This window comes from Aquarana catesbeiana, linkage group LG05, assembly GCF_042186555.1.
Source record: "Aquarana catesbeiana isolate 2022-GZ linkage group LG05, ASM4218655v1, whole genome shotgun sequence".
NCBI lineage: Eukaryota > Metazoa > Chordata > Amphibia > Anura > Ranidae > Aquarana > Aquarana catesbeiana.
In genome coordinates this window covers 40,044,830-40,068,878 of record NC_133328.1, presented here as the reverse complement: position 1 = coordinate 40,068,878, position 24,049 = coordinate 40,044,830, and the positions used below count along the sequence as shown (strand labels likewise).

Here is a 24,049-nt window from a genome sequence, read left to right as displayed (position 1 = left end):
ATTAGGGATGCGTCGGTATATTGGCCGCCGAAAATTATCGTCCGAAAATAGGGTTATCGGCGTGGTGCCAATAATGGGCATCCAAAAATGCATGTGATTTTGCTGCAGTTTTAAAACGTTTACAGTGCATTTTTCATAGGTCATGTGACTCAAAAACGCAACACGGGTGAGTTTTTGGTGCGTTTTCAATAGGGAGGTGCGTTTTGTGTAACTGACCAACTATGCACCAAAAAATGCAGCAAGCAGGATTTTTAACACCGCAACAGAAGCGCAACGGACCAGTTTAAAGACATTCATAGAGTTTAAGGGGATGCTTTTTTCTTGAACTTTTTAAAAAAAAGTTGAATATAATACAATTGTATATAAAAAATATATATATATTTTTAAAAACTGTCCATTTAAGTTTTGTTTTTTGGCCAAGTGCATCCTGAATTTTTGGTTTCGGTCCATAATTTTTTTATTTTAGTGCACCACTAGTGTGAATCAAAAGAATTACCACTTATGCAGACTTCCTGACACCAAGGATGGGATTATTAAACCACTTTCACACCAACGTGTTCTTGGACAACCAACATCTGCCTTGACACATTCCATGGTGAATGGATTAAGGTGTCTGGGCTACCTGTGAGGATATAAATGCTGAGTTATATTACTGACACTCATTAGTATGGAAGAAGCGGCCTAAAGAAGCTACAGAACAAGTCCAGATGAATGTTACTAATGTTACAGCAGAGCCATTCCTTTAGTGTTGCTTTGGCAAACTGATGATTATATTCCTGATGACAGTTAAAAGGAGCTGAATGTCTGACTGTTAAAAAGAACAAAAGAAAGTAAATTTGGTCAGCATAGAGGAGCTGACCCTGAGAATGTTAGAAATAATTGCTAGGACATGCCTAAAGCTAGTGAACAGATCCTGGTATGTCAATGAGTGTTAGCTGATGGGGCCATTGAAACTCAGGGAGAGGAGGAGGAGGAAAAGATAGGGGAGAGGATAGTGCAGTGTTATCTTTGCTTTGACATGCAATGTAAACTCCCAGCTTCCTCGGCATAACATTCAGAATGGAGCAGAACAAAACATGCGGGCGTTAAAGGCACACAGGTAGACTATATAAAAATAATTGTTGCTTTTAGATACATAATTCAAAAAATGAAGACAGTTAATACATATAGATACATATAAAAACAAACTTCATGAGATTGGTATTCTATACCCCACACATAACCTTTGACACCACTTCATATGATACATAAATATAGTAGTGTATCCAAAAAAAAACGGAAATCGGAATTCCCATAGTAGTGTTCCAGCTAAGGGTGTAGATACGCAGGCCTGTGGGTCAGGATGTGGATCTGGGCATAGATATTCTTTTATTTGCTCGACATGTTGCGTGTAGAGGTACGCTTCCTCAGGAGCATAAAGGGGTCTATTGGATATATATGGAAAGACAACAGTGAATGTACAATTTATCAACATATAAAAAAAAAAAAAAAACCTTTAATAATGCATAATTAACAAAGAGTATAAAAAATACTTTAGCCAGGCCAATTGGCCACGGACAAACCCCCCAAAAAGGAATCTCCATTTTTCGCATGCCCATTATTGGGACGCTGGCACACTGCTACCCATGTACCCACAGTGTCACCCTGTGGAAGTACACAATAACTTGGAACGTCCTCTAAAAAAACATGCGGGCGCCCAGTGCAGTTTTCCGCTTAAATAAGAAAATGAGTAGCTGCTAAAAAATCACCAAACATTAATTTGATGCTTTAACCTGAAAGAGCAGATATTATGCAATTTAGCAGCTTCACTGGAAAGATTTTATCATTATCTCTAACACTTTCTTGCTGACTGGCTACAGTAGTTCATGCTTGAGTAATACAGAGAACCAACCCCCTTTTCTGCAACTAATTCATATTGACTGTAAAGAGTGGCCAGGCACAGAAATTAAAGCCTCCTGTTCTCTGCACTCTAGCAGTTTGCTGTGTTGACGCTCTCAAACAAAAGGTTAGAATTAATTATAAGGTAACATAAGGAGTCACAAAATAATAAGTAGTAAAATAAAGCAGAATACTTGAGCTAGCTTGATTAGCTAAAAAGTTCTATTATGTTTAGTTGCTACTTGCCAGCTTCCGCTCAGGGTTCCTCTTTAAGATAGTGAGATGTTAGGGGAGATTCTTAGGAGGAAAATGGATCAAGGTTGGGCATTGATGTCATTAACAGCCCAAGAGCAAGCAGTGGCTCAAGAATGCAGATTTGAAGGCTCTTTAAATGTCCTCTTTATGGTTTGCACACAAATAAAACAGCATCTGTTGCTGTACAGGTACACTATATGGCCTAAAGTTTGCATGCACCTGACCACCGCACCTATATGAACTTGTTGGAAATCCCATTCCAAAACCATGGCCATTGATATGGATAAGCCCACCCCCTACCCCATTTGCAGTAAAAGCAGCCTCCACTCTTTCTACACGATTTTAGAATGTGTCTGTGTGGATTTGTACCAATTTAACCTAAGGGGCATTTGTGAAATCAGACACTGATGTTGGATGAGTACACCTGGCTTGCATTCGGCTTTTCAGTATATCCCAAAGGTGTTAGTAGGGTTGAGGTCAGGGCTCTGTGCAGGCCACTCAAGTTCCTCCACCCCAAACTCATCATACCATGTCATTATGGAGCTGGCTTTGTACACAGGGGTACAGCCATGCTGGAACAGAAAAGGGCCTTCACCAAACTATTACCACAAAGTTAAAGTGCATGATTGTCTTAAATGCTGTAGCACGAAAGCCTGGCTGCGGGCTAAAGTTTTACTTATTAAAAATGTCCTCTAGCCTATGCAAAAAAAGTTAGGTACGCAATACTCACCTTCAGTCCAGAGCTGTGCCCCAAAGTATCTCTTCTTCATAAGATCTCTGCATTCTGAGACTAGTCATCATTTACGTCACTATGAAGTCCTTCATTCACAATGTACTTTACGTAACCTCTGTATTCGCAAAGACTGGCAAGTGCCCGAAAAAGAGGAAAAGGGAACCCTGCAGTGTCATGTGACTGGCCTGTGGAGAAGGTAAGTATTAAAAAAAAAAAAAAAAAAAAAAAACATGCTAAGCAAACTTCAGGGTAGGAGAGAGGGAAAGTGAAACTTTTGTCCATATAGTATATGTGCATTTCTTTACAAATATTTTAGCTCACTTCTGTTTTTCACCTGTGAAATCAGCCTTCTGTCTGGAGCTGTCAGTCCTGGTGTTGAATTTTAGATTGTGATCTCAGAAACACTCTCACATGTACTCTGTAATTAGTGAAAGTGTCCACCCCGTGTAATCCTCTGGAATGACTGTAATCTGTATGTCATCATTATGCTTTATAAGAATTTACTCCAATTTTCTAAATGATTATTCAGTGCAGTTTCCCCGCCCGTGCTTATATGTACAGCTATTGATTGATGAGGACAAGCTACTCGAAGTCATGAAGGGCACCCAGCCAGAGGGATGCCCGGGCCCTTCGAATGACACAGAGGAAGCAGTCAAAGTCCAAGCCAGATGTTTATATCCTCACTCGTCAGTTTATTTGGTTGGTTTCCAGTTTAACAGTTCTGACTCCATTGCTGTGGACCATGAAAGGTGCACCACTGGTCAAACTGTGCAGCCAGCAGATGTGCACGTTGCTCAGACTCAGGTGTTAGTTTGCCTTCTTCATTCAAACACTGTTTTACTGGCTGCTCTTTAATCAGCATCTGTTGGCATATTTCCCTTTCTGCCCTTCAGAAGCATGGGGAACAGAGGCTCTGTAAGGCTTATAGATCTATGCATTATTACTTATGTGAAATAAAAACTACCTCTAATAACTAGGCAGTTGGATTAAGAAGTTAAGAAAATGTAAACAAAGCCGTAACTGTGGAAAAACCAAGTTAATTAGTGCTTGCCTTTCTCACTGCCCACACCTCCAGACGTCACTCTACCATTGCAACTGAATTGTCAGAATTGTGGAGAAGTGTGTTGGATGCCTGGCCCTCAACAGAGCACTGTGGTACTGTTGGCATCTGTTGGCTCGTATGTCATTACTATGTCTGAACCGCAGGGCACAGAGTGAGATCTGGCATCTTATACTCCCTGAAGTGCTGGATGCAGATGATTCTTTAGCCAACGATCACTCTTAGAAAGAATGAAGCTTGTCAGTACTGGCAACAGGACACATTCTTTCACTGGTATTTCTTTATTTTTTGTTAAGGAAGCAATAGAGTCACTTTAAGACTTGGTCAGATGGCGTGCACATGCCTAAGCTCATTGCTCGATGGATCAAGGTCATAGTATCTGTAGTATGCATTAGGGAGTGGAAATATATAACCAAGAACAGTCGCTATAGGCCTAATAGAAATCCATAAAATAGAACAGAGGTAGGGTGCTACTACCCAATAACTTTAGAAACAGCTGCAATAGCAATCATAGGAAAAGCTGGTCCGCAACTCCATGCTTGCTCTTTAAATTGGATGTAAACCCAATGTCATCCTTTCTAAACTATTGCCATAGGGGTTATCTATAAGGATATAAATGCCTCCTGCATGTATCTTTACCTGTCAAATGTCTCCCCTCTGTCTGTTATGAGAGCCGAAAAACTGCAGATTCTGTGGGCGGGTCTGTTGTCTGGAGTTCGGTGGGTGGAGTCGTGATGTCAGTAGACTCCCCGCCCACCTCTACACTCCCCTTGTCAATATGCATTTTCTCCTGTGTATTTCGTACACTGAACTTCTGCTATGATCTCTAACATCCAGTGAAAAGACAGGAAAGTAACCACATGACTTCAGCATGACAAATCATGCTGAGGTGTGGAACAGCCAAACCTTGCAGAGCTGCTGAAGAAAGGAGTGGGGGAGGGAATTAAAAAATAATGCATGTCTCTTAGGCTAGTGCACGAGATGTAAATCACCTGTCACTCACAGCAAGGGGGAGGATTTGACAAAGTTTTTCTCAGTTTGTCAAGAATTGTCTCACTGAATAATAAAAAAGGATTGCTCAGAGATGGATTAACTCTGTGTGGCAAGACTGGGCTCAAATGAAAAATTCGGGTTTACGTCCACTTTAAAATCTTCAAAATGTATTGATTCTCCATAAAAGACACAGTAACAGACAGCAGATGTAAATGCGTTTTCAGCCTTGTGGGCCTTGTTCACTACCAATAAGTCAGCTCCCGAGCCCCCGCTCTCTTCTCATTTGGCTTACTGGCTGTGATTGATAGTAGCAGGAGCCAATGGCTACCTCTGCTGTCTCAGCCAATGAGGAGGGAGAGACCCCGGAGAGCCGAGGCTCTCGTGTACATCGCTGGGTCGAGATCAGGCTCAGGTAATTTTTTTGGGGGGGGCTGCTGCTCACAGAAGATTTTTTTTTACTTTCATGCATACAATGTATGAAGATAAAAAACCTTGAGCCTTTACATCCACTCAGATGGAGGAAAAGGGTCATTGCACTCCTAGGGACTTGGTTTAACATTTGTTATCGTATTACAGCAATATATTGCATTTAATTAAAATGAATGTAACCATACACAGAGCTGAAATCTGTAAATTTGGATCTCAATGGTAAGAAAAGCAGACAGCAACAGAGACCGAATTATAGTTGTCATTATTCATGTATTACTGTCATTATACTATTCATTTTATGGCAGTGGTTCCAAAGTATCATATTTAAAGCGTAGGTTTAGCTTGGTTTTGGTTTGTTTTGTTTTTTTTTTTTTTTTTTTTTTGGGGGGGGGGGGGGTTTGGTTGTTTAATTCATTTATTTATTAATTTTTTTTTTGTATTTTTTTAGCATAAGGGACTTCCGGTATTTACAGTCAAAAAGTGTCCTTTGTCCTGGTGGCTGCTCTCAGTGCTCTGCCCCCCCAATACCACCGCAGTGGTAATCTTCAGGTGCTGTGGGGTATAATACAGCCACTGTACCTGTCATGAACGCTCATCAAGAATGCCAACTGTGCTTGCCTTTTCTGCCTTCCTCCTCCATTACTAGAAGTTGTACTATAGCTTCCATCAGTGAAAACTGCTCTCTGAATGGGGATGGTGGACCTTTCATTCATCCACCTGTCCTCAGTTCATAGAGGGCTTTTCACTGCTCAAAGCTATAGTACAGCTTCTGTGAATGGAGGAGGAGGGCACAAAGGGTGGGTATAATGGGCACACTCACCAAGTGCCTATGACAGGTTCAGCAGTCTGTCCACACAACCACAAAGGTAATCTCCTGGTGCTGCCAGGGGGGCAGAGGACTAAAAATTACAACTAAGAGAGAAGCCACCAGCGCAAGACTCGTCCCTTGAGCTGATTTAAAAAAACTAAAATAAACAAAAGTTTAAACTAAATTTGAGGGGGCTCATATGGGTTGATTTAGTAAAGATAAATAGACTGTGCAGTTGCTCCAGAGCTTAGTAAATGAGCAGAAGCTCTGCCGACTTCCATCCTCCAATCGTGCAAGCAAAAATACTGTTTTATTGGGGTTTTTTTCCCTTGCACCTGATTGGGTATTCTTTGTGAAGGGAAGCTTTACCTCATTTACTAATCTCTAGAGCAGTGATGGCAAACCTTGGCACCCCAGATGATTTGGAACTACATTTCCCATGATGCTCCACTACACTCCAGAGTGCATGAGCATCATGGGAAATGTAGTTCCAAAACATCTGGGGTGCCAAGGTTCGCCATCACTGCTCTAGAGCAACTGCCCTTGCAGAGTGCAATTGCACTTTGCAAAGAGCACGGTCTATTTGTCCTTAGTAAATCAACCCCTAAGATTCTTGCACTCAAGTTCCTAGTTCTGCCCACCCTATTTCCAGTTGAATTCTGAGCAAGTTTTTGTAAAGTGATCAAGGAATTTAAACAGGGGACCTCACTTGGGCTGAGACATATAAGCCAGAGGATAGTTTATACCACTGGCCTGAAAGTGAAATGTCAGTGTTAAGCAGCTTTTTTTTTTTTTTCAATTATTCATGCGTTACATTTCTCAGGGATTCATTCAGCCCAATCCTTTTTAAACTTTTTTTTTTTTCCCTCTTGTGTTTATTTATTGGGAGAGAACATGATGGGAAGTAAAGATTACATGGATTATGAACGCGTTGTGTACACAACTCCCGAATTTGTACCTTTTATGTATCTAACAAGTGCACAGTGTAAATGATCAGAGATGAAAACATTCGTTAGGTAAACATGGAGAAGGAACACCAAGAGTCCTGACAGGACCTGCTGTGGGAAGACAAGGATGTGACATCACAGTGTTTGCTTTGCATTAAGTAAAGAAGCCACCTGCTGTATTGTGTGTACAGAAAAAGACGCTATAATAGATGAAAAGAGCGAGGAACCGGCTCAAAACCAAGGAATGCTTTAATAAGACAAAGTTTTGTTTTTAAGGGGTATTTCATGTTTTTAGACTGTAGCTGCAGCTTATACCTCAAAGAGCATTTTTAAGCAATTGGTCTCATAAAGCAAACCCTAAAATGATATTAAAGGTTTAATTCTTCTTTCTAAAATAACAAACATGTTATACTTACCTGCTCTGTGCAGTGGTTTTGCACAGAGCAGCCCCGATCCTCCTCTTCTGGGATCCCCCACCAGTGCTCCTGGATCCTCCTGCCTTTGCGTACCCTGCCCAGCAAGCCACTTGCTGGGGTGGGGGAGTACTCATGCCGTCCTGATCCATCCTGCGGTTCGGTTCTGCTTCCTGCCCCCTGCTCCCTCATTGCAGGATTTTATTGACAGCTGCAGGAGCCAATGGCTCCCATTGCTCACACCAGGAGCGAGAGAGAGTAGCTCCGCTCCTCTTGGCCACAGCTCTGGATTGAGATTGGGCTCAGGCAAGTATTTGGGGGGGAAGGGGGGTGCTGCTGCACCTAAAGGGTTTTTTCCTTAATGCAGAGATTGCATTAGGGTGAAAAACCCCTAGTCTTTACAAACACTATCAGCTCAAGCTATTTCCCATCCCATGCCCCCCACTGCCATTGCACACCATCAGCTATTTACATCTTAAGATATATATATATATATATATATAAGTGCTTTAGTGCTCCAATTGTTAAACGTGCAATGGTGCGCCAAACTTCAAGGTGTGACACCCACCTCCTGTGTCCACACTCACCAAATGGAACGGACCCCTGGCTTTTCAGTCCAGGGGTCATTTAAGCTGAATCGCTGTCCAGAAATGGCATTTCACAGAAGGATCCAATGGAGATCTCTCCCAACGTGTTGGTCATATGAAGGTATTATCACCAAAAATAGAAAAAAAGAGGACTAATAGTGAAGTACAGTTGACAGGTGTTTATTGCGCAAAAGTTAGGCTGGTACTTACAAAACAGAGAAGTAAAAATCACATATCACATTATATTATTATATATTATAAAGATATATATCTATATAGATATATATATGATTTTTAATTACTTAAAAAAGTACCTGTTCCGACTTACAAACAATTTAAACTTGAGAACAAACCTACAGACCCTACCTTGTTCGTAACCCGGGGACTGCCTGTATCCCCCCCCCCCAAAAAAAAGTGCCAAATGTGGCAGTGGAGGGGGAGGGGGGGTAATGCAGTCAGGCTAAACTTCCCCTTTTGGGTGGAGTTCCACTTTAAAGGGGTTGTAACCCTCAAGGTTTTTCACCTTAATGCATTCTATGCATTAAGGTGAAAAACCTTCTTTAGTGTAGCAGCCCCCCTAGTGCCCCATTTTACTTACCTGAACCCTGTCTTTCCCGTGCCGGGAACAAGCACACCAGCCTGTGTCTCTTGTCCTGATTGGATAGATTGATAGCAGCGCAGCCATTGGCTCCCGCTGCTGTCAGTCAAATCCAATGACACAGGAGCTGGGGGGCGGGGCCAAGTCCTGCTGTCTGTGTCAATAGACAGAGCAGCAGGACACGGGAGCGCGCCCGCACGGGTGCCCCGAAGGAGAGCACTTCTCCGGGGCACTCAAAAAGAGGAGTAGTCGGGAGCGCCACTGAAGGACCCCAGAAGAGGAGGACCGGGGCCACTCTGTGCAAAATCAACTGCACAGAGGAGGTAAGTATGACATGTTTGTTTAAAAAAAAAAAAAAGAAAAAAAAATGTACCTTTTAACTTATTTCAAGATACTACTCATTGCTGGCATGAGGGCTGAGTACTCAGGCAGGATGCTGTGATGTGCAGCACTCACCTGGATCCTTCTACCTGCCATGATCTGTTAGGGTTGCATAGAAAAGCACAGAAACTCTGTGATGACTTTGCAGGGCCTACAATAAGGTATGTAATAAATTAGCATGTTGATGAGATCAGATTAAACGTCTTCTTTAAGCACACATAGAGGACAGACCGTGTCCTGTTATACGGCTGAGGGTCAGTATTGTCTTGTAGACTTTAGGGTGTAGAAGTTTTATTGGCAGCCTATTGTTTATCTTAGCAGAAGGAAAACACCCTCTATTCTTGCTAGTGCTGACTCTTTGTTTTCACGATTGGGTTATAAATGAGATCATACATATTGGAATCGGGTAGAGGAAACTAGAAAGAAAAAAATTATTCAATAGATATTCCTATATGACCATCTCAACCAGGATGGAGCTCAGACATGTTTGGATATTAATCCGAACCAACCTACGCTATCTTTCCCGTCCCGCAACTTCAATATTACTTGTGGCTATGGGGCTTATCATTGGCAGAATCGTAGTCAAAACCTGGTTGGTTGCTAAAGTCCCGCTTGTTTTAGCAGACAAGCTCAATGTCCTTCTTACCAAAATCAAATATATCTAAAGCCAAAACATTTTTTCCCATTTTGGATAAAGTGGGGGAAAAGGGAAAATGTGTTCATAATTTGTAAATAACTAAAACTGCCTAATAATTTGTTTATTGTACACTATGGAGAAAACCATGAAAGGAACACAACCAATTTGGCTTTGTGATGGTCAGGGTTGTAATTGCTTTTGAAGCAGCAGGTGGTTCTTTGTGCTCCTTTTTTATATTTTACAGAACCTCTGTTTGCTTCGTTGTTTATGGAACTCAGTAGCTCAATCTGTAAATGATATAATAAAACAGACATAAAACAACAGTTGACCATTATAGCTTTCCGATAAGTTTGCTATTGTTTTCACACTCCCATGTGCCAGTGATATAAAATATCCTTGTATAGGCAAAATTTTGTGGCATTTACATTAGCATTCCTCCTCCTAACCATTATAAATTCACTTGTTTTTTTTTTTTTTGTGTGTGTGCAAGAAATACTATCCAATTAGCAGAATATAGCATTACATCATTCTGTAGCCTGCCATTCTATGTTATCTATGGCATAGCTGTGTCTATAGTAGTAATTCAGACTCTGGTGTAAATAATTAAAGGGTCTTTATGCCTAAAGCTTTCTATGATGGAATTTGAGTTATTTGTTTAGCTGCACGTGCGTAAAATTTGTGTATTGGGTTTTCAGTTGTATTAAAGTGTCACAAGAATTTTTTTACAATAACTGCTATTTGCAAAAGGTCACTTTGCAGCCAATGTTCAAAAATGTCTCACACTGCAGGCAATCTGAAGCTTCAGCCCAATCTGCAAGATGTGTCACTATGTCGAGGCACAATTTTTTTTTTTAAATGTCTTACGTTTCTGCTGCACATGCGTATTTCCCCATGTTTGATCCCTTAAAACACACCACAAGTACAGAAAGGTAACGGTTGGTGTGCCAGAAATATACTGCAGTGTGCTCCTCTTTACTTTGAACTCCAGAGCACCTTGCCTACATTACAAAGATGCATTTGCGCAGGCAGAGAACACAGATTATCAGCTCGCAAAATTAATAGAATTTTTTCTTTTTTTGCATTTATTGAATAGATATCACAATAAAAAAATGTAATGGTATATTTAGCAGACCAGAAAGGAGCAAATAATAGAAGTTCATTGTTAGGTTTTACATACAGTTTAACCACTTGCTGTCCTTAGGCAGTCTTAAAACATCCTGGACTTGGTTAAAACAAGCACATGGCTGCAGCCCTGAACTTGGTATAATTTTTTTTTCCTTTCACGTAGCAATCTGCTGTTCAGTAAAAGTGATCAGAGTGGCTCTACAGCCTCCCAATCACTTTTACAGTAGTGAGAAGGACCACCTGTAAGCAATTAATCAAGCATTGTCTGTGCTCGATTAGCGGAAATGGTGTGCGGTGAAGACATTGGGAGTCTAAAGCCTCGTACACACGATCTAGTCTCAAGTCGAAAGGGAAGAGGTTACCCACCATACGAAAATTCTCGGACGACAGAATTCAACTTCAGAAGTGATGTAACGTTGAATAGTTTTGTATGTATTCTTTCGTTTCTGAGCATGCGTAGTCTTGCTCTTACGATTTTTTTCGGACACAAACCGTACTAATTAATTAATCGGATGTTGTGTTCACATCCGACAAAAATTTTATAGCCTGCACCACCAGCTTTTGTCGTACGAAAAATCGGAATCGGCTGTCGAAAGCACCGTACTAACGATCCCAAAATCGGCAGATTGTTCGTCAGACGAAATTTTACTTCCGATTTTCGTAGTGTGTATACGGCCTTTAGCCTAGATTCACACTGAGGGCGGGTTTGAAATCGTGCAAGTTCAAACAGGCATTTCAGTCCGACTTCGGGGGCGATTTGACAGACATCTGCGCGGGTTCATGCACAGATGTCTATTGAAATCACCCTCGAAGTTGCCAAAAGTAGAGCCGAAACTACTTCTGGGAATCGGTGCGGCACCGCAAACTCAGCGTCGTACTGTGCCATTGCTGGCAAAAGGCTCAGATTTTGCATGCAATTTGACATGTTATGTGATAGCAGTAAAGTCAAATGAAAAAAGTATTCCAAAAATTAAAGTCTTACTAAACCCAGGACTCTGCATTCACTATATCTGGTCTCCCACAGTACACAGAACATGGCACTGCAATTGTTTTAGTAAATATAAACTGCTAAATACCTTTTCTCATCAGCAGTATATGTCATTAGCAGTCTTGTAACTTCTATCAGTGTCTGGTTAAAGCTTGTAGGAGTTTCTATACTCCCGTGATTGTCCTATGAGGATGCAGGACCCCTGACCCTCGGTCTGGCCCTGAGCTGATCACATGCACTCTCCCAAGAAAAAAAAAAAACTCTCTAGCAATACACAACAAACTGAGTATATGCAGCTTGTCCCCAAGCTCTGTACTATCAGGAAATTAATAGGGGACAGAGGAAGAAGGGGAGGATCAGAGGAGAAAGGATCAAACAGCCTTTTTACACAATGCAGAGGATTAACCCCTTAGGTTCCACATTGAGTATAACAAGCATGCTATACTGCATATACAGACTGATTTTGCTGTTGTGGGTTTAGTAACACTTGAAATTAAAATAGAATAAATAAAAGTAATTGGAAGAAAAATGTAAAAGCTCCTTATGCATGTGTGCAAATGCAAGCATAGGGTGCAAACATGTATGTAAACAGTAGTTGTGCCACACATGTGAGGTATCGCTACAAACATCAAAGTAAGAGCAATATTTTTAGGACCCTAATTCACCCTAATTGGCTTATAAAGCAATTTTAATTACCTCCATGTTTCACCATTTCACAGGCATGTGCAATTTGAGGCTTAACATGTTTGGTATCTATTAACTTTGATGCAACCCCATGTTTTATATTTTATGAAAAAAATTAGAATTGTTTTGCATTTGTGTGCACTAAAATTTACATAAAAAAAAAAAAAAAATATATATATATATATATATATATATATATATATATATATATATATATATATATATATATATTTCTGTTAGGTGGGGACACACTAGTGCCACTACTGCCAGTGTAGATTTTAAGAATATTTAACCAAACAAGCCTTACCACTACATCAAAGTAGGATTGCTACTGATGGGGATTTGCAAGCAATAGACACAATATACAACAACAAGATAAAGAAAAAGTTGTTTATCAATCAATATGCTTTAAGCGTTGTAGTAATTTAAATCATTTTGAGTAAATAGTTTTATAGAGTTTGGGATGGTTTTTGAATAAAGACTTTATTATAATAATACCTGTACACTTTAGCACTGTGCACAGTCACAGCTTTTCAGTTAGAATACCATGAAAGTGGTCTTACAGTCTGTTTTATTTCACTCTGCAGCTTGAACATGCCAAGGCAGCGCAAACAGAATTGGTGCGGGAATCCTTGAAGAGGAAACGGGAGACTACTGACCTGCTCCGATGCCAGGAGGAGCTTCAAGAAAGACTCAACGAGGAGGCCAAAGCTACAGAACACTTAGCCCTAGAACTGAGCAAAGCTGAAGGTAAGCCAAACATCTAAAATATGGAAGAGAACTAGAAGAAAAGTAGGTGACATCTGTAAACGTCTGGTGCAATTCTGGAAACTGTGTAGCCGCATATTTGTAGATGACTAAAAAGTCATCGATTAACGGTTTGTGGGATCATCTCTGACTCCAGGTTCATGTCAGTCTAGAGCCCTGCCGAATTTGTAAAGGTTCCCTGCTGCGTGGAACAAGTTAGATTGACTAGGCCAATGTTGAGTTGTGGCGCTCTCTGTACACGAATACAACTGAACCTGCACAGCTTGTATCTGCAACTCTATGCAAAGTCTTCTTTTACAGCAGCCATAAAAAAGAGAGAGAGGTATAAATGTCACAATACATTGCTGTACTCTACATGGGAAAGTCATGGTGAAGGCACACATGACACTAAAACAGCGTCTTGTAATTTGAACTAACCTGAACATGACAAAGGTTCCCTTTAAGCCACGTTCACACAGGGAGTATGCAAGAGTGTACCCGGGGTGTATTTGGGGATATGCACCCGCACAGATGTCAGATTGGGAGCAGTGGCTGTGTCTGTGCAACCGCTGCTGACAGCAATGGGATTGCCTGCATGGGGATGTATGGAACACCTGTGCATCCACATGTGGGTAAAAACAACGCACACACAGGCCACACATTCATGTGCTTTGGGCTTTATATGTTAAATACATAGAAGTCAAGCTCTTATCCCATACTGTATAGCCAAAGCTAATTTGTCTGTTTATCTTGGGGATCACAGGAGTGCAGTTCGTTCTGTACTCCTGTGACCTGTTCTCAGCTGACATCACTCAGCCGGTCCAGGCTCTGGATTGATCCCAACTTTACAGTCAGAATCCACCCAGATACCTGGACCAGTAGCTGGCTCAACCTCTCAGCGAGCCGCTGGGAGACTGAGCCAGCCACTCCTAACCCCTGTACAGCTCAGCGCTCCAGCGAAGCTCTGCTCACTGAAGACAGAACTGAGCAATCAACGGTCTTTGATCGCTCTGTTCTTAGTCTTGGAAGCTGTGGGGGACAGATGCAGCGTCTGATCAAAAGTTGCAGATTGCATTACAGATCACATGAGTAGCTCCAGCGTCTAATGCCGCATACACACCACACGATCGGAGTTTCCGACGGGGAAATGTTTGATGTGAGCTTGTTGTCGGAAAGTCCGACCGTGTGTATGCTCCATCGAACATTTGCTGTCGGAATTTCCGCACACAAATGTTTGAGAGCAGGCTCTCAAATTTTCCGACAACACAACTTGTTGTCGGAAAGTCCGATCGTGTGTACAGAAGTCCGTCGCACAAAAGTTCACGCATGCTCGGAATCAAGCAGAAGGAGCCGCATTGGCTATTGAACTTCCTTTTTATCGGCTCCTCGTACTTGTTGTACGTCACCGCGTTCTTGACGTTCGGAATTTCTGACAACATTTGTGTGACCGTGTGTATGCAAAACAAGTATGAGCCAACATCCTTCGGAAAAAAAATCCATGGTTTTCTTGTTGGAAAATCCGATCGCTTGTACGGGGCATAGCCCTTACAGGCGTTTATTCCAGGCTTCTACATTTAAACAGTTCTCATTTCCATATTGTATGGTCATATGAGTTTATCTTTGGCCAGATCGCAACTTTAAAAAGTGATTTTTTTTTTTTTAACGACACAGCAGATACTAATGGATGTCTTTGCTGTGTCACCTATTTAGTGATTATTGGCTGCAATGTTGATCTTTGCAAAATTAAATATATCTAAGCAATAGGAACTCCAAGAGGGAGATGCCACTGAAGAACCTGTGGGACATGTTAGAAACCAAGGGCTTCATTCCTTGCTCAGCCAAAATTCTGGATTTATTTTGGCAGAGGAAAAGATTATTGTTGAATTCTACCTCTCTGGTTCATAGACTGTTGTCTCCCCTGAAATAACAATAAGCAATAGGCAAGGAAAGTCCAGGCCAACCAGCCAATATTTACCATGAGATCTGGTGGCGATCTTTATTTCTTGTTGGTATCTTTGAATCAGATCCATACACCACCACTTATAACCGGAGCTTCACTGCAGTCTGAGGTCGATCCATCCGTCAGATTTTTGCACACGATTTCTGCCAGTGGCTATAGCCACTAGCAGTAATCCTTGTGTTCTGCTGGCTGGGAAGGCTCCCTGCCAACAGAACACAATACCACCACAGGAGGGGTTCTCCCATCTACACTGACTGTGTTGATGGGGGAATTGAGCGATAAAAAAACCTTCTGTACTGCAGGAGCCCCCCACCTCCCTTCTCATTTCCTATCTGTGTCCGATCCGATCCAGCTCTCGCCGCTGTCTTTCTACTCCTTGGGCAGTTTGATAGCAGTGGCAGCCATTGGCTCCTGCTGCTGTCAATCAAATACTGTGACGAGGGAGCAGGGCTGAGTCGCCCGGTCTGTGTCAATAGACGCAGACTGGGCGATTTGGGAGCAACCACGCCAGGGAGAGTGGCTTTCCCTGGGGGGCACTCGCTGAAGAGGAGGGGCCTGGAGCGCCAGCGGGGGGGGACCCAGAAAAGCAGGTTCGGGGCTGCTATGTGCAAAACCATTGCACTGAGCAGGTAAGTATAGACATGTTTGTTATTTTAGTTCTAAAAAAAAATGAAGGTTTAATATCACTTTAAGACTTCAGAGTAAGGTGTGGCAAAAATCAAAGGAAGATTGTGGTTTGATTATAAAAGGTGTTGATGATATATTGTTTATCTGTACAAGAGTACAAATAAATGTGTGTTGTCTGATGACTGAACTATCCTGGGAGTGTCTCTATAAACACAGCAAGCAAAATCTTTTTAGGATCCATTGAGTATTCTCCTCTAATGTCTTAGACATACTAAAGATAGGCAAATGTCCCACCAGGAGAGGGTGCTGGAGAGACCTCTACCTGTGCCTAAATAACAGGGTACTGAATTAACCCTTCAGAGGTGTGTTTCTACTACATGTCTCTATTGGTATTGCACAGTTGCATAATACATATATTTTTATTGTTTCCTGTCCACCATAGGGACCCACAATCTTATGTCCCTATATATGTAAGGGCCCGTTAACTGAAATGCTATTTTACCTTCCTGCATGTTTTGTTGGATTGTGGGAAGAAACCAGAGCCACTGGAGGAACCTACACAAGTATGGCGAGAGCATAAAGGCTCAATGCATATTGGAGCCTGGGTGGTATTGGAACATTAATAACTACAAGGCAGGAGTGCTAGCCACTGTGCTGCCCCAAGGCATATGTAGGCATCCATTTATTTATTATGGTTTGGATATAAACTCAGGATAAAGCTTTGTAAAATGGTAATAGGTGGTCTCTGTGCATTCCAATACATTTCCTTTCCCATTACACTGACTGAAGGTCAAGGTTGTATTGATCCCTCTGCATTGCTGACATACCTTTGTCAAGTTTTCTAGCCTGTCTAGCCTTGGCCAGAGGCTGTCCAGAGGAATATATGCTGCTTACTTGTAATGAGGCATTCCTGCCCTACTTCTGTCTGCTGCTTACTTGTGTACATTCCCTGCATTACCTCTCTCACTCCCCCCCTTTAATTTTTTTTTTGTTTTACATTCCTTTTCTCTCTTCCTTCCTTCGTTTCTTTCCTCCCTTTCCTTTCTTTCCTTCCTTCTACCCTTTCTTCCTCGCTTATAGATATACGTATATTTCCATCCTTCCCGTCGTTCTGTGTCTCTCTCCTCTCTTTCAACGCTCTCCTCTCCCTCTCTCTTCTCTTTCCATGCTCTCCCCTCTCTCTTCTCGCTTTTTCTCCTTCTCTTCTCTCTCACACTTTTTCCCTCCTTCCTTCGCTCGCTCTCTCTCTCTCTCTCTCTCTCTCTCTCCTTCCTTCTCTCTGTCTCTCTCCTTCCTTCTCTCTGTCTCTCTTCTTTTCATCCTTCTCTCTCCTTTCTTTCCATCCTCTCTCTCACACCTTTCCTTCCTTCCTTCTCTCTGTCTCTTTTCTTTCCACCCATCCTTCCTTCTCTCTGTCTCTTTTCTATCCTTCCTTCCTTCCTTCCTTCCTTCCTTCCTTCCTTCCTTCCTTCCTTCCTTCCTTCCTTCCTTCCTTCCTTCCTTCTCTTTCTCTCTCCCTCTCTCTCTCTCCCTCTCTCTCTCTCCCTCTCTCTCTCTCCCTCTCTCTCTCTCCCTCTTTCTCTTTCTCTCTCTCTCTCTCTCTCTCTCTCTCTCTCTTCTTTACATCCTTTCTGCTCCCACCCCCTCTTTCTCTCTCCCTCTCTCTCCTCTTTCCACCCTTCCTTCTTTCCTTCCTTCTTCCTTTCCTTCTTTCCTTCCTTCCTTCCTTCCTTCCTTCCTTCCTTCTTTCTTTCCTTCTTTCTTTTCCTTCTTCTTTCTTTCTTTTCCTTCTTCTTTCTTTCTTTTCCTTCTTCTTTCTTTCTTTCTTTCTTTCTTTCTTTCTTTCTTTCTTTCTTTCTTTCTTTCTTTCTTTCTTTCTTTCTTTCTTTTCCTTCTTCTTTCTTTCCCTTTATTTCTTTAATTCTTAACCTCTCTTTCCACCCTCTCTCATTTCCATCATTCCTCCTTCTCTCTTTTTCTCTTTTCTTTTCCATCCCTCTTTCTTTCTCGCTCTCTCTCTCTCTCTCTCTCTCTCTCTCTCTCTCTCTTGTTCTCTTTCTCGTTCTCTTTCTCGTCCTCTTTCTCTCTCTCTCTCTTTTGCTCTCTCTCGTTCTCTTTCTCTCGCTCTCTCTCTTGCTCTCCCTCTCTCTCTTGCTCTCCCTCTCTCTCTTGCTCTCCCTCTCTCTCTTTCTCTCTCTCTCTCTCTCTCTCTCTCTCTCTCTCTCTCTCTCTTCTCGTTCTCTCTTTTTTTCTCGTTCTCTCTTTCTCTCCCTCCCTCTTGCTCTCTTTCTCTTTCTCTCTCTTTCTCTTTCTATCGTTCTTTCTCTCTCTCTCTCTCTCTCTTCTCGTTCTCTCTCTCTCGCCCCTTCTCTTTCTTGCCCTCTCTCTCGCCCCTTCTCTTTCTCGCCCCCCCTCTCTCTCTCGCCCCTTCTCTTTATTGCCCTCTCTCTCGCTCTCTCTCTTGCTCTCTCCCTCTCGTTCTCTCTCTTTCTCGCCCCTTCTCTTTCTCACCCCTTCTCTTTCTCACCCCTTCTCTTTCTCGCCCCTTCTCTTTCTCGCCCTCGCCCTCTCTCTCGCTCTCTCTCTCGCTCTCTCTCGTTCTCGCCCTCGCCCTCTCTCTCGCTCTCTCTCGTTCTCGCTCTCTCTCGTTCTCGCTCTCGCTCTCTCTCGCTCTCTTTCGTTCTCGCTCTCTCTCGTTCTCACTCGCGCTCGTTCTCGTTCTCGCTCTCTCTCGCTCTCTCCTTCTCTCGTTATCTCACTCTCTCTCTCTCCTTCCTCCTCTCTCTCGCTCTCTCTCGCTCTCTCTCGCTCTCTCTCGCTCTCTCCTTTCTATCCTTCCTCTCTCTCTGTCTCTCTCTCTGTCTCTCTGTCTTTCTGTCTCCTTTCTATCCTTCCTCCTCCTCTCTCGATCTCTCTCTTCTTTCCTCCCCCTCCCCTCTCTCTGTCTCTCTCTCTCTCTCTCTCTCTCTCTCTCTCTCTCTCTCTCTGTGTCTCTGTCTGTCTCTCTCTCTGTCTCTCTCTCTCTCTCTCTCTCTTCCTCCCCCCCCCCTCTCTCTCTCTCTCTCTCTCTCTCTCTCTCTCTCTCTCTCTCCTTCCTCCTCTCTTCTTTCTATCCTTCCTTCTCTCTCTCTCCTTTCTATCTCTCTTCTTTCCATCCTACTGTCTCTCTCCCTCTTTATCTTTCTCTCTTTTGTTAAGCACAATTGCAGATTGCCAAGTGCAGTTTTTTTTTCTCTCAGGAATGTTATTGAATAGACCTACCTATTCTATAGACGTGGCAGATTATTTTTTCTTCAGACGCCTCTGCACATGTTGGAATTAGCTGCAGGGCTTTGCATGTGACAGAGCGGCAGAGCAGAGATTTTTTTTTCTTTTTTTTGTGCACACACCTGCTTAAAGCTTACAGTTATGATTTCGGAGATGGGAAAGAGAGAAAGTTTGATGATCGAGCATATTTTCACATTGATATCATTTTGGTGACGCTCAGCCCTCGATTTAAAGTGCTTGAAGGAAAATGTATTCTGGGTAGGAATATCAACTGACTGTGTGTCCTACCTTTCTTTGGTATTCTACTAGAATTGTGAAAAGGGCAAACTGGTTGATATGGGCACGGAGAACAGAACTTTCAGCCAATAGGGGTATACATTTCACACTCCATTGAATAGAACAGGGTTCATGTGATAAGTAGCCAGTCCACTTAAGGCTGAGGTTTCAGTGTTTAACACATGCCAGGTTGTTGAATCAGCAGCTAGCATGTGTGTGGCTGCACAATCTCATAGCCAGCTTGTTGATGCGTTTTATGAATGCATTTGATTATTGTTGCTGGACCCATTTATTTTACATAATGGGGTGTGCAACAGGAGAAGGAAGACTTGCTTTCTTGAATTCACTACAGCAGAATACAGAGGTGACATAACCGAGGGCAAATGAAAGCGTATCTTTGTAGATCACTACACCGTGTACTGTTCTTCCATGGGCTATCATTAGAGAACCAAGGAGTCTGTATTTATCTTCAGATTAAAGATGGCTGAGGTATTTATTTTGCCCTTGTTTCAGTTTCATTGTTTTTGCTAATTATATGTGCGCATTATTACTTTAATTGGTGGTTAGCGTTATAAGCTGGTCGGCAAACCTGCAGCCTTGCATTTCCAGATACCCAAAAGATTAACACTGTTTAATTATAAACTCCTTACTGCACCGACTCCAGGAGCTAAATTGGGGCTTGTTCATTCTTTACTGCCTGGTCAGGGCACAATGCAAAGTTGAGGTTAACCAGGAGGAACATTTACATAACCCAGCCAAACTTCCCTTAGGCACCAGAGGTTATAACTCCAAAAGAATAAACATGAACACTCAGTACAGCTTTTTTATTTTTTTACTGAGCTAAAATACAGCCCATTACGGTCACTGTAATGTGCCTATGCACACAGGTGTGTAAACAAGCGCTGTGCATTCTTAAGTAAAAAAAAATTGAATAATCTGCATTTTTGTTCAGTAATTTACGCCTCATGCGAGTGCACGAAAATGCGCACAAATACATCCAAAATAAAAACATCTGAAAAAGATGCTCAAACAGAAGTATCGTGTGCAAGAGGCCTAAAAAAAGTGATTGTAAAGTCAGAAGTTTTTTTTTTTTTCTTCTTGCATTCTACTTAAAAGTATGTACGCTGTCGTAAAAGTACATGCACAGCATCTATCAAGGTGTCCGGTAGTAGGCCGCATGCTAACTACCCTCCCAAATTCAACCAAGCTATGTTTCTGCAGCTGGATACAGCTATGGTAATTTATAAGGATGACACTCATTAGAATTCCATCATGCCTCCTTACAAAAAATATTGCTGCAAGCAGGTACATGAATCTGGGGCGTGCACTGTGAGTGGAGGCACTCTGAGACCGCACTGTCCATATGGACACTCCGCTCTCAGTGCAGGTGTGCTGCCTCCTGCAGCTGCATCTATCACACTAGTTCCCATTAGATCGGCAACCTTTGTAATCTACAACAGGCACTGGGTGGATTCATAGTCAGTGGACAGCCTTGTATTGTCTGTAGAAATCACCCACTGCTGTCATTCACATTTAGGGAACAGACCTGATAGGAAACTAGTGTCTCAACTTGCATCAGCGGTTAAATAACAACCAGTGACAAGTGCAGAGAGGAGGATGTAGTGACAGTAAATATGCAGTGCGGAGAGGAGGATGTAGTGACAGTAAATATACAGTGGAGAGAGGAGGACGTATCGGCAATATATATGCAGTGCGGAGAGGAGGACGTAGCGGCAGTATATATGCATTGCAGAGAGGAGGATAAAGCGGCAGGAAAAATGCAGTGCAGAGAGGAGGACGTAGAGTCAGTATATATGCAGTGCAGAGAGGAGGACGTAGAGTCAGTATATATGCAGTGCGGAGAGGAGGACCTACCGTCAGTATATATGCAGTGCGGAGAGGAGGACGTAGTGGTACCGTCAGTAAATATGCATTGCGGATAGGAGGACGTAGTGTCAGTAAATATGCATTGCGGAGAGTACCACGTAGCGTCAGTAAATATGCATTGCGGAGAGGACCACGTAGCGTCAGTAAATATGCAGTGCGGAGAGGACGTAGCAGCAGTATATATGCAGTGCGGAGAGGACGTAGCAGCAGTATATATGCAGTGTGGAGAAGAGGACGTAGTGGCAGTATATATGCAGTGCGGGGAGGAGGATGTAGCAGCAGTAAATATGCATTGCGGAGAGGATGTAGCGGCATTAAATATGCAGTTCAGGGAGGATGACATAGCGGCAGTAAATATGCGGTGTGGAGAGGACATAGCGGCAGTAAATATGCAGTGTGGAGAGGACATAGCGGCAGTAAATATGCAGTGTGGAGAGGACGTAGCGGCAGTAAATATGCAGTGTGGAGAGGACATAGCGGCAGTAAATATGCAGTGTAGAGAGGACATAGCGGCAGTAAATATGCAGTGTGGAGAGGACGTAGCGGCAGTAAATATGCAGTGTGAAGAGGATGTAGCGGCAGTAAATATGCAGTGTGGAGAGGACATAGCGGCAGTAAATATGCAGTGTAGAGAGGACATAGCGGCAGTAAATATGCAGTGTGGAGAGGACGTAGCGGCAGTAAATATGCAGTGTGGAGAGGATGTAGCGGCAGTAAATATGCAGTGTGGAGAGGATGTAGCGGCAGTAAATATGCAGTGTAGAGAGGACATAGCGGCAGTAAATATGCAGTGTGGAGAGGACGTAGCGGCAGTAAATATGCAGTGTGGAGAGGACGTAGCGGCAGTAAATATGCAGTGTGGAGAGGACGTAGCGGCAGTAAATATGCAGTGTAAAGAGGACATAGCGGCCGTAAATATGCAGTGTGGAGAGGACGTAGCAGCAGTAAATATGCAGTGTGGAGAGGACATAGCGGCCGTAAATATGCAGTGTGGAGAGGACGTAGCGGCAGTAAATATGCAGTGTGGAGAGGACATAGCGGCAATAAATATGCTGCCTGGTACAGAGCATACAAAGACATGCACTCTGTACACCAGCCTATTGTTCTTAATTAGTCCACTTAGCTACAAACTAGTGGTAATTATTTTTGACTTTGATTCATTAATAGTGCCACTTTATAAAAGTGGTGCTATGACGTACTACCCGAATTTGCCGCACTTGTCACTTGTTGGTAAAGCTGCCAAAAAAAGTGAGTCGGGGATTTTTGCATTTTTTCTCTGGCCTTGTAAATAGCCATAGTGCCATAAAAATGTCTTTAGGGTTTTTTGAATTCCCCTGATTATGTTCCCACGTCCATCATATTTTAAAAAGCACTGGACGCTACTTTTGAATACTACGAGTGATGTATGTAGAACAGATATGTAACCTCCACTCCTATACAGTACAAATATTTACTAGCAATCTATGTCGGATAAGCTGAGAAAACATGAAGGTCAGGATCCTGGACAGCTGCCAAGTTCACCTGTAGAGCTATTTTATTAGGTCATTAATGTAAGGTGCACTCCTCCTTCCACCCCGTTATGCATTGCTGAATGCTTAATGTAGTAAAATGTTATGGCGCAGGAACCTTAGGATATTGGTATGTGATGCTTATTTTATCAATATTGTGCCGATAGTGTCCCTATAGGGCATTTGGGTGATATGTGGACTGCTTTTGTTCACCAAAAATGTTAGAGTCCAGAGTAAGTTTTTTTTACCACATTAGCACAGTACTCAATGTGTTTCGGGGGCAATGTGTGGCTCCTGAAAAATGTTAGTATTTGTACCGAATTAAAGGATAAGTTCACCTTCAGAACATATTACATGTTCTAGCCTCTGCCCCCCCAACCCCCTGATCCCCCATCCTGTTACAGTGGTTGAGGGGTTCTTCTCTCTGTACCCGCTGTCACTTTTTGAAAAGAGCATGGCTGTGCGGGGCTTCACCCACACAGCCGCATCATTCATTCAGTTTCCTATGAATGAATAAACTATGATAGTACCACGTGTCACTGCGGTAGTTTCAGTGGGCTGCGGGGCACTGATGAGCACTCATAGTCCATTGACATGTCCTCTGGCTTTCAGTCAGAAAGCGTGTACAGAAGTAAGGGCTGAAAGCCAGAGGACATGTCTGCAAGAGCCCACATTGCACCCGTGATCTACTGATTGTGGGAGCAATGCTCTCCAGGCTTCTGCTGGAAAAATTAAGCAATGCACATTTTTTTTTCTGAAAAAATATCTCCAATAATAGCGAACAATGCAACCAGTTGAAGAATTTCTTACTGCATTTGGGGCCATTTAGGTGAGCAGCAATCATCACTTCGTTCGTTAGAAGTAATCTTTTATGTACAAAGTGAATTTCCAATGTGTTGTAAAATCTTTGACTGATAGCTGATTTTTCACATTTCTAAGAAGAAAATAAATCAAAGCTTCTACATGTATCCTCCAAACTGTGATGAAGAATGTGGGAGGCGACCCAGGTTGGGCATATCTTACTATTTGCTTTTCTGGGCAAGACATCTGCTCATCCATGGCCACCCTAATGCTGGGTACACACGATCTTAAAACATTCGGACAGCGTGTACAGCAGCCTGTCCAACAGAAAGCAGTCTCATAACTGGCTTTTGTCGAGCGGGCATACTGGAAAACCAGCATCCAGCCAGCAGCCAATGGCTGTGAGCGATGATCAGTGTGTTTTGGCGAGGGAGAGGCAGACCACGATAGCACAGCGGGG

At 42.7% G+C, this 24,049-nt stretch overlaps 1 protein-coding gene across 7 annotated transcripts in view; it reads left to right on the top strand.

Moving 5' to 3' along the window:
- Positions 1–24,049, top strand: part of AKAP9 (A-kinase anchoring protein 9) — a 377,557-nt gene that overhangs the window by 230,668 nt on the left and 122,840 nt on the right. For all 7 annotated transcript variants that reach the window (XM_073629643.1, XM_073629641.1, XM_073629642.1 and 4 more), the window contains one exon: positions 13,104–13,266. In XM_073629643.1, coding sequence (XP_073485744.1) covers positions 13,104–13,266 — 163 coding nt within the window. The remainder of the gene's footprint in view (positions 1–13,103; positions 13,267–24,049) is intronic.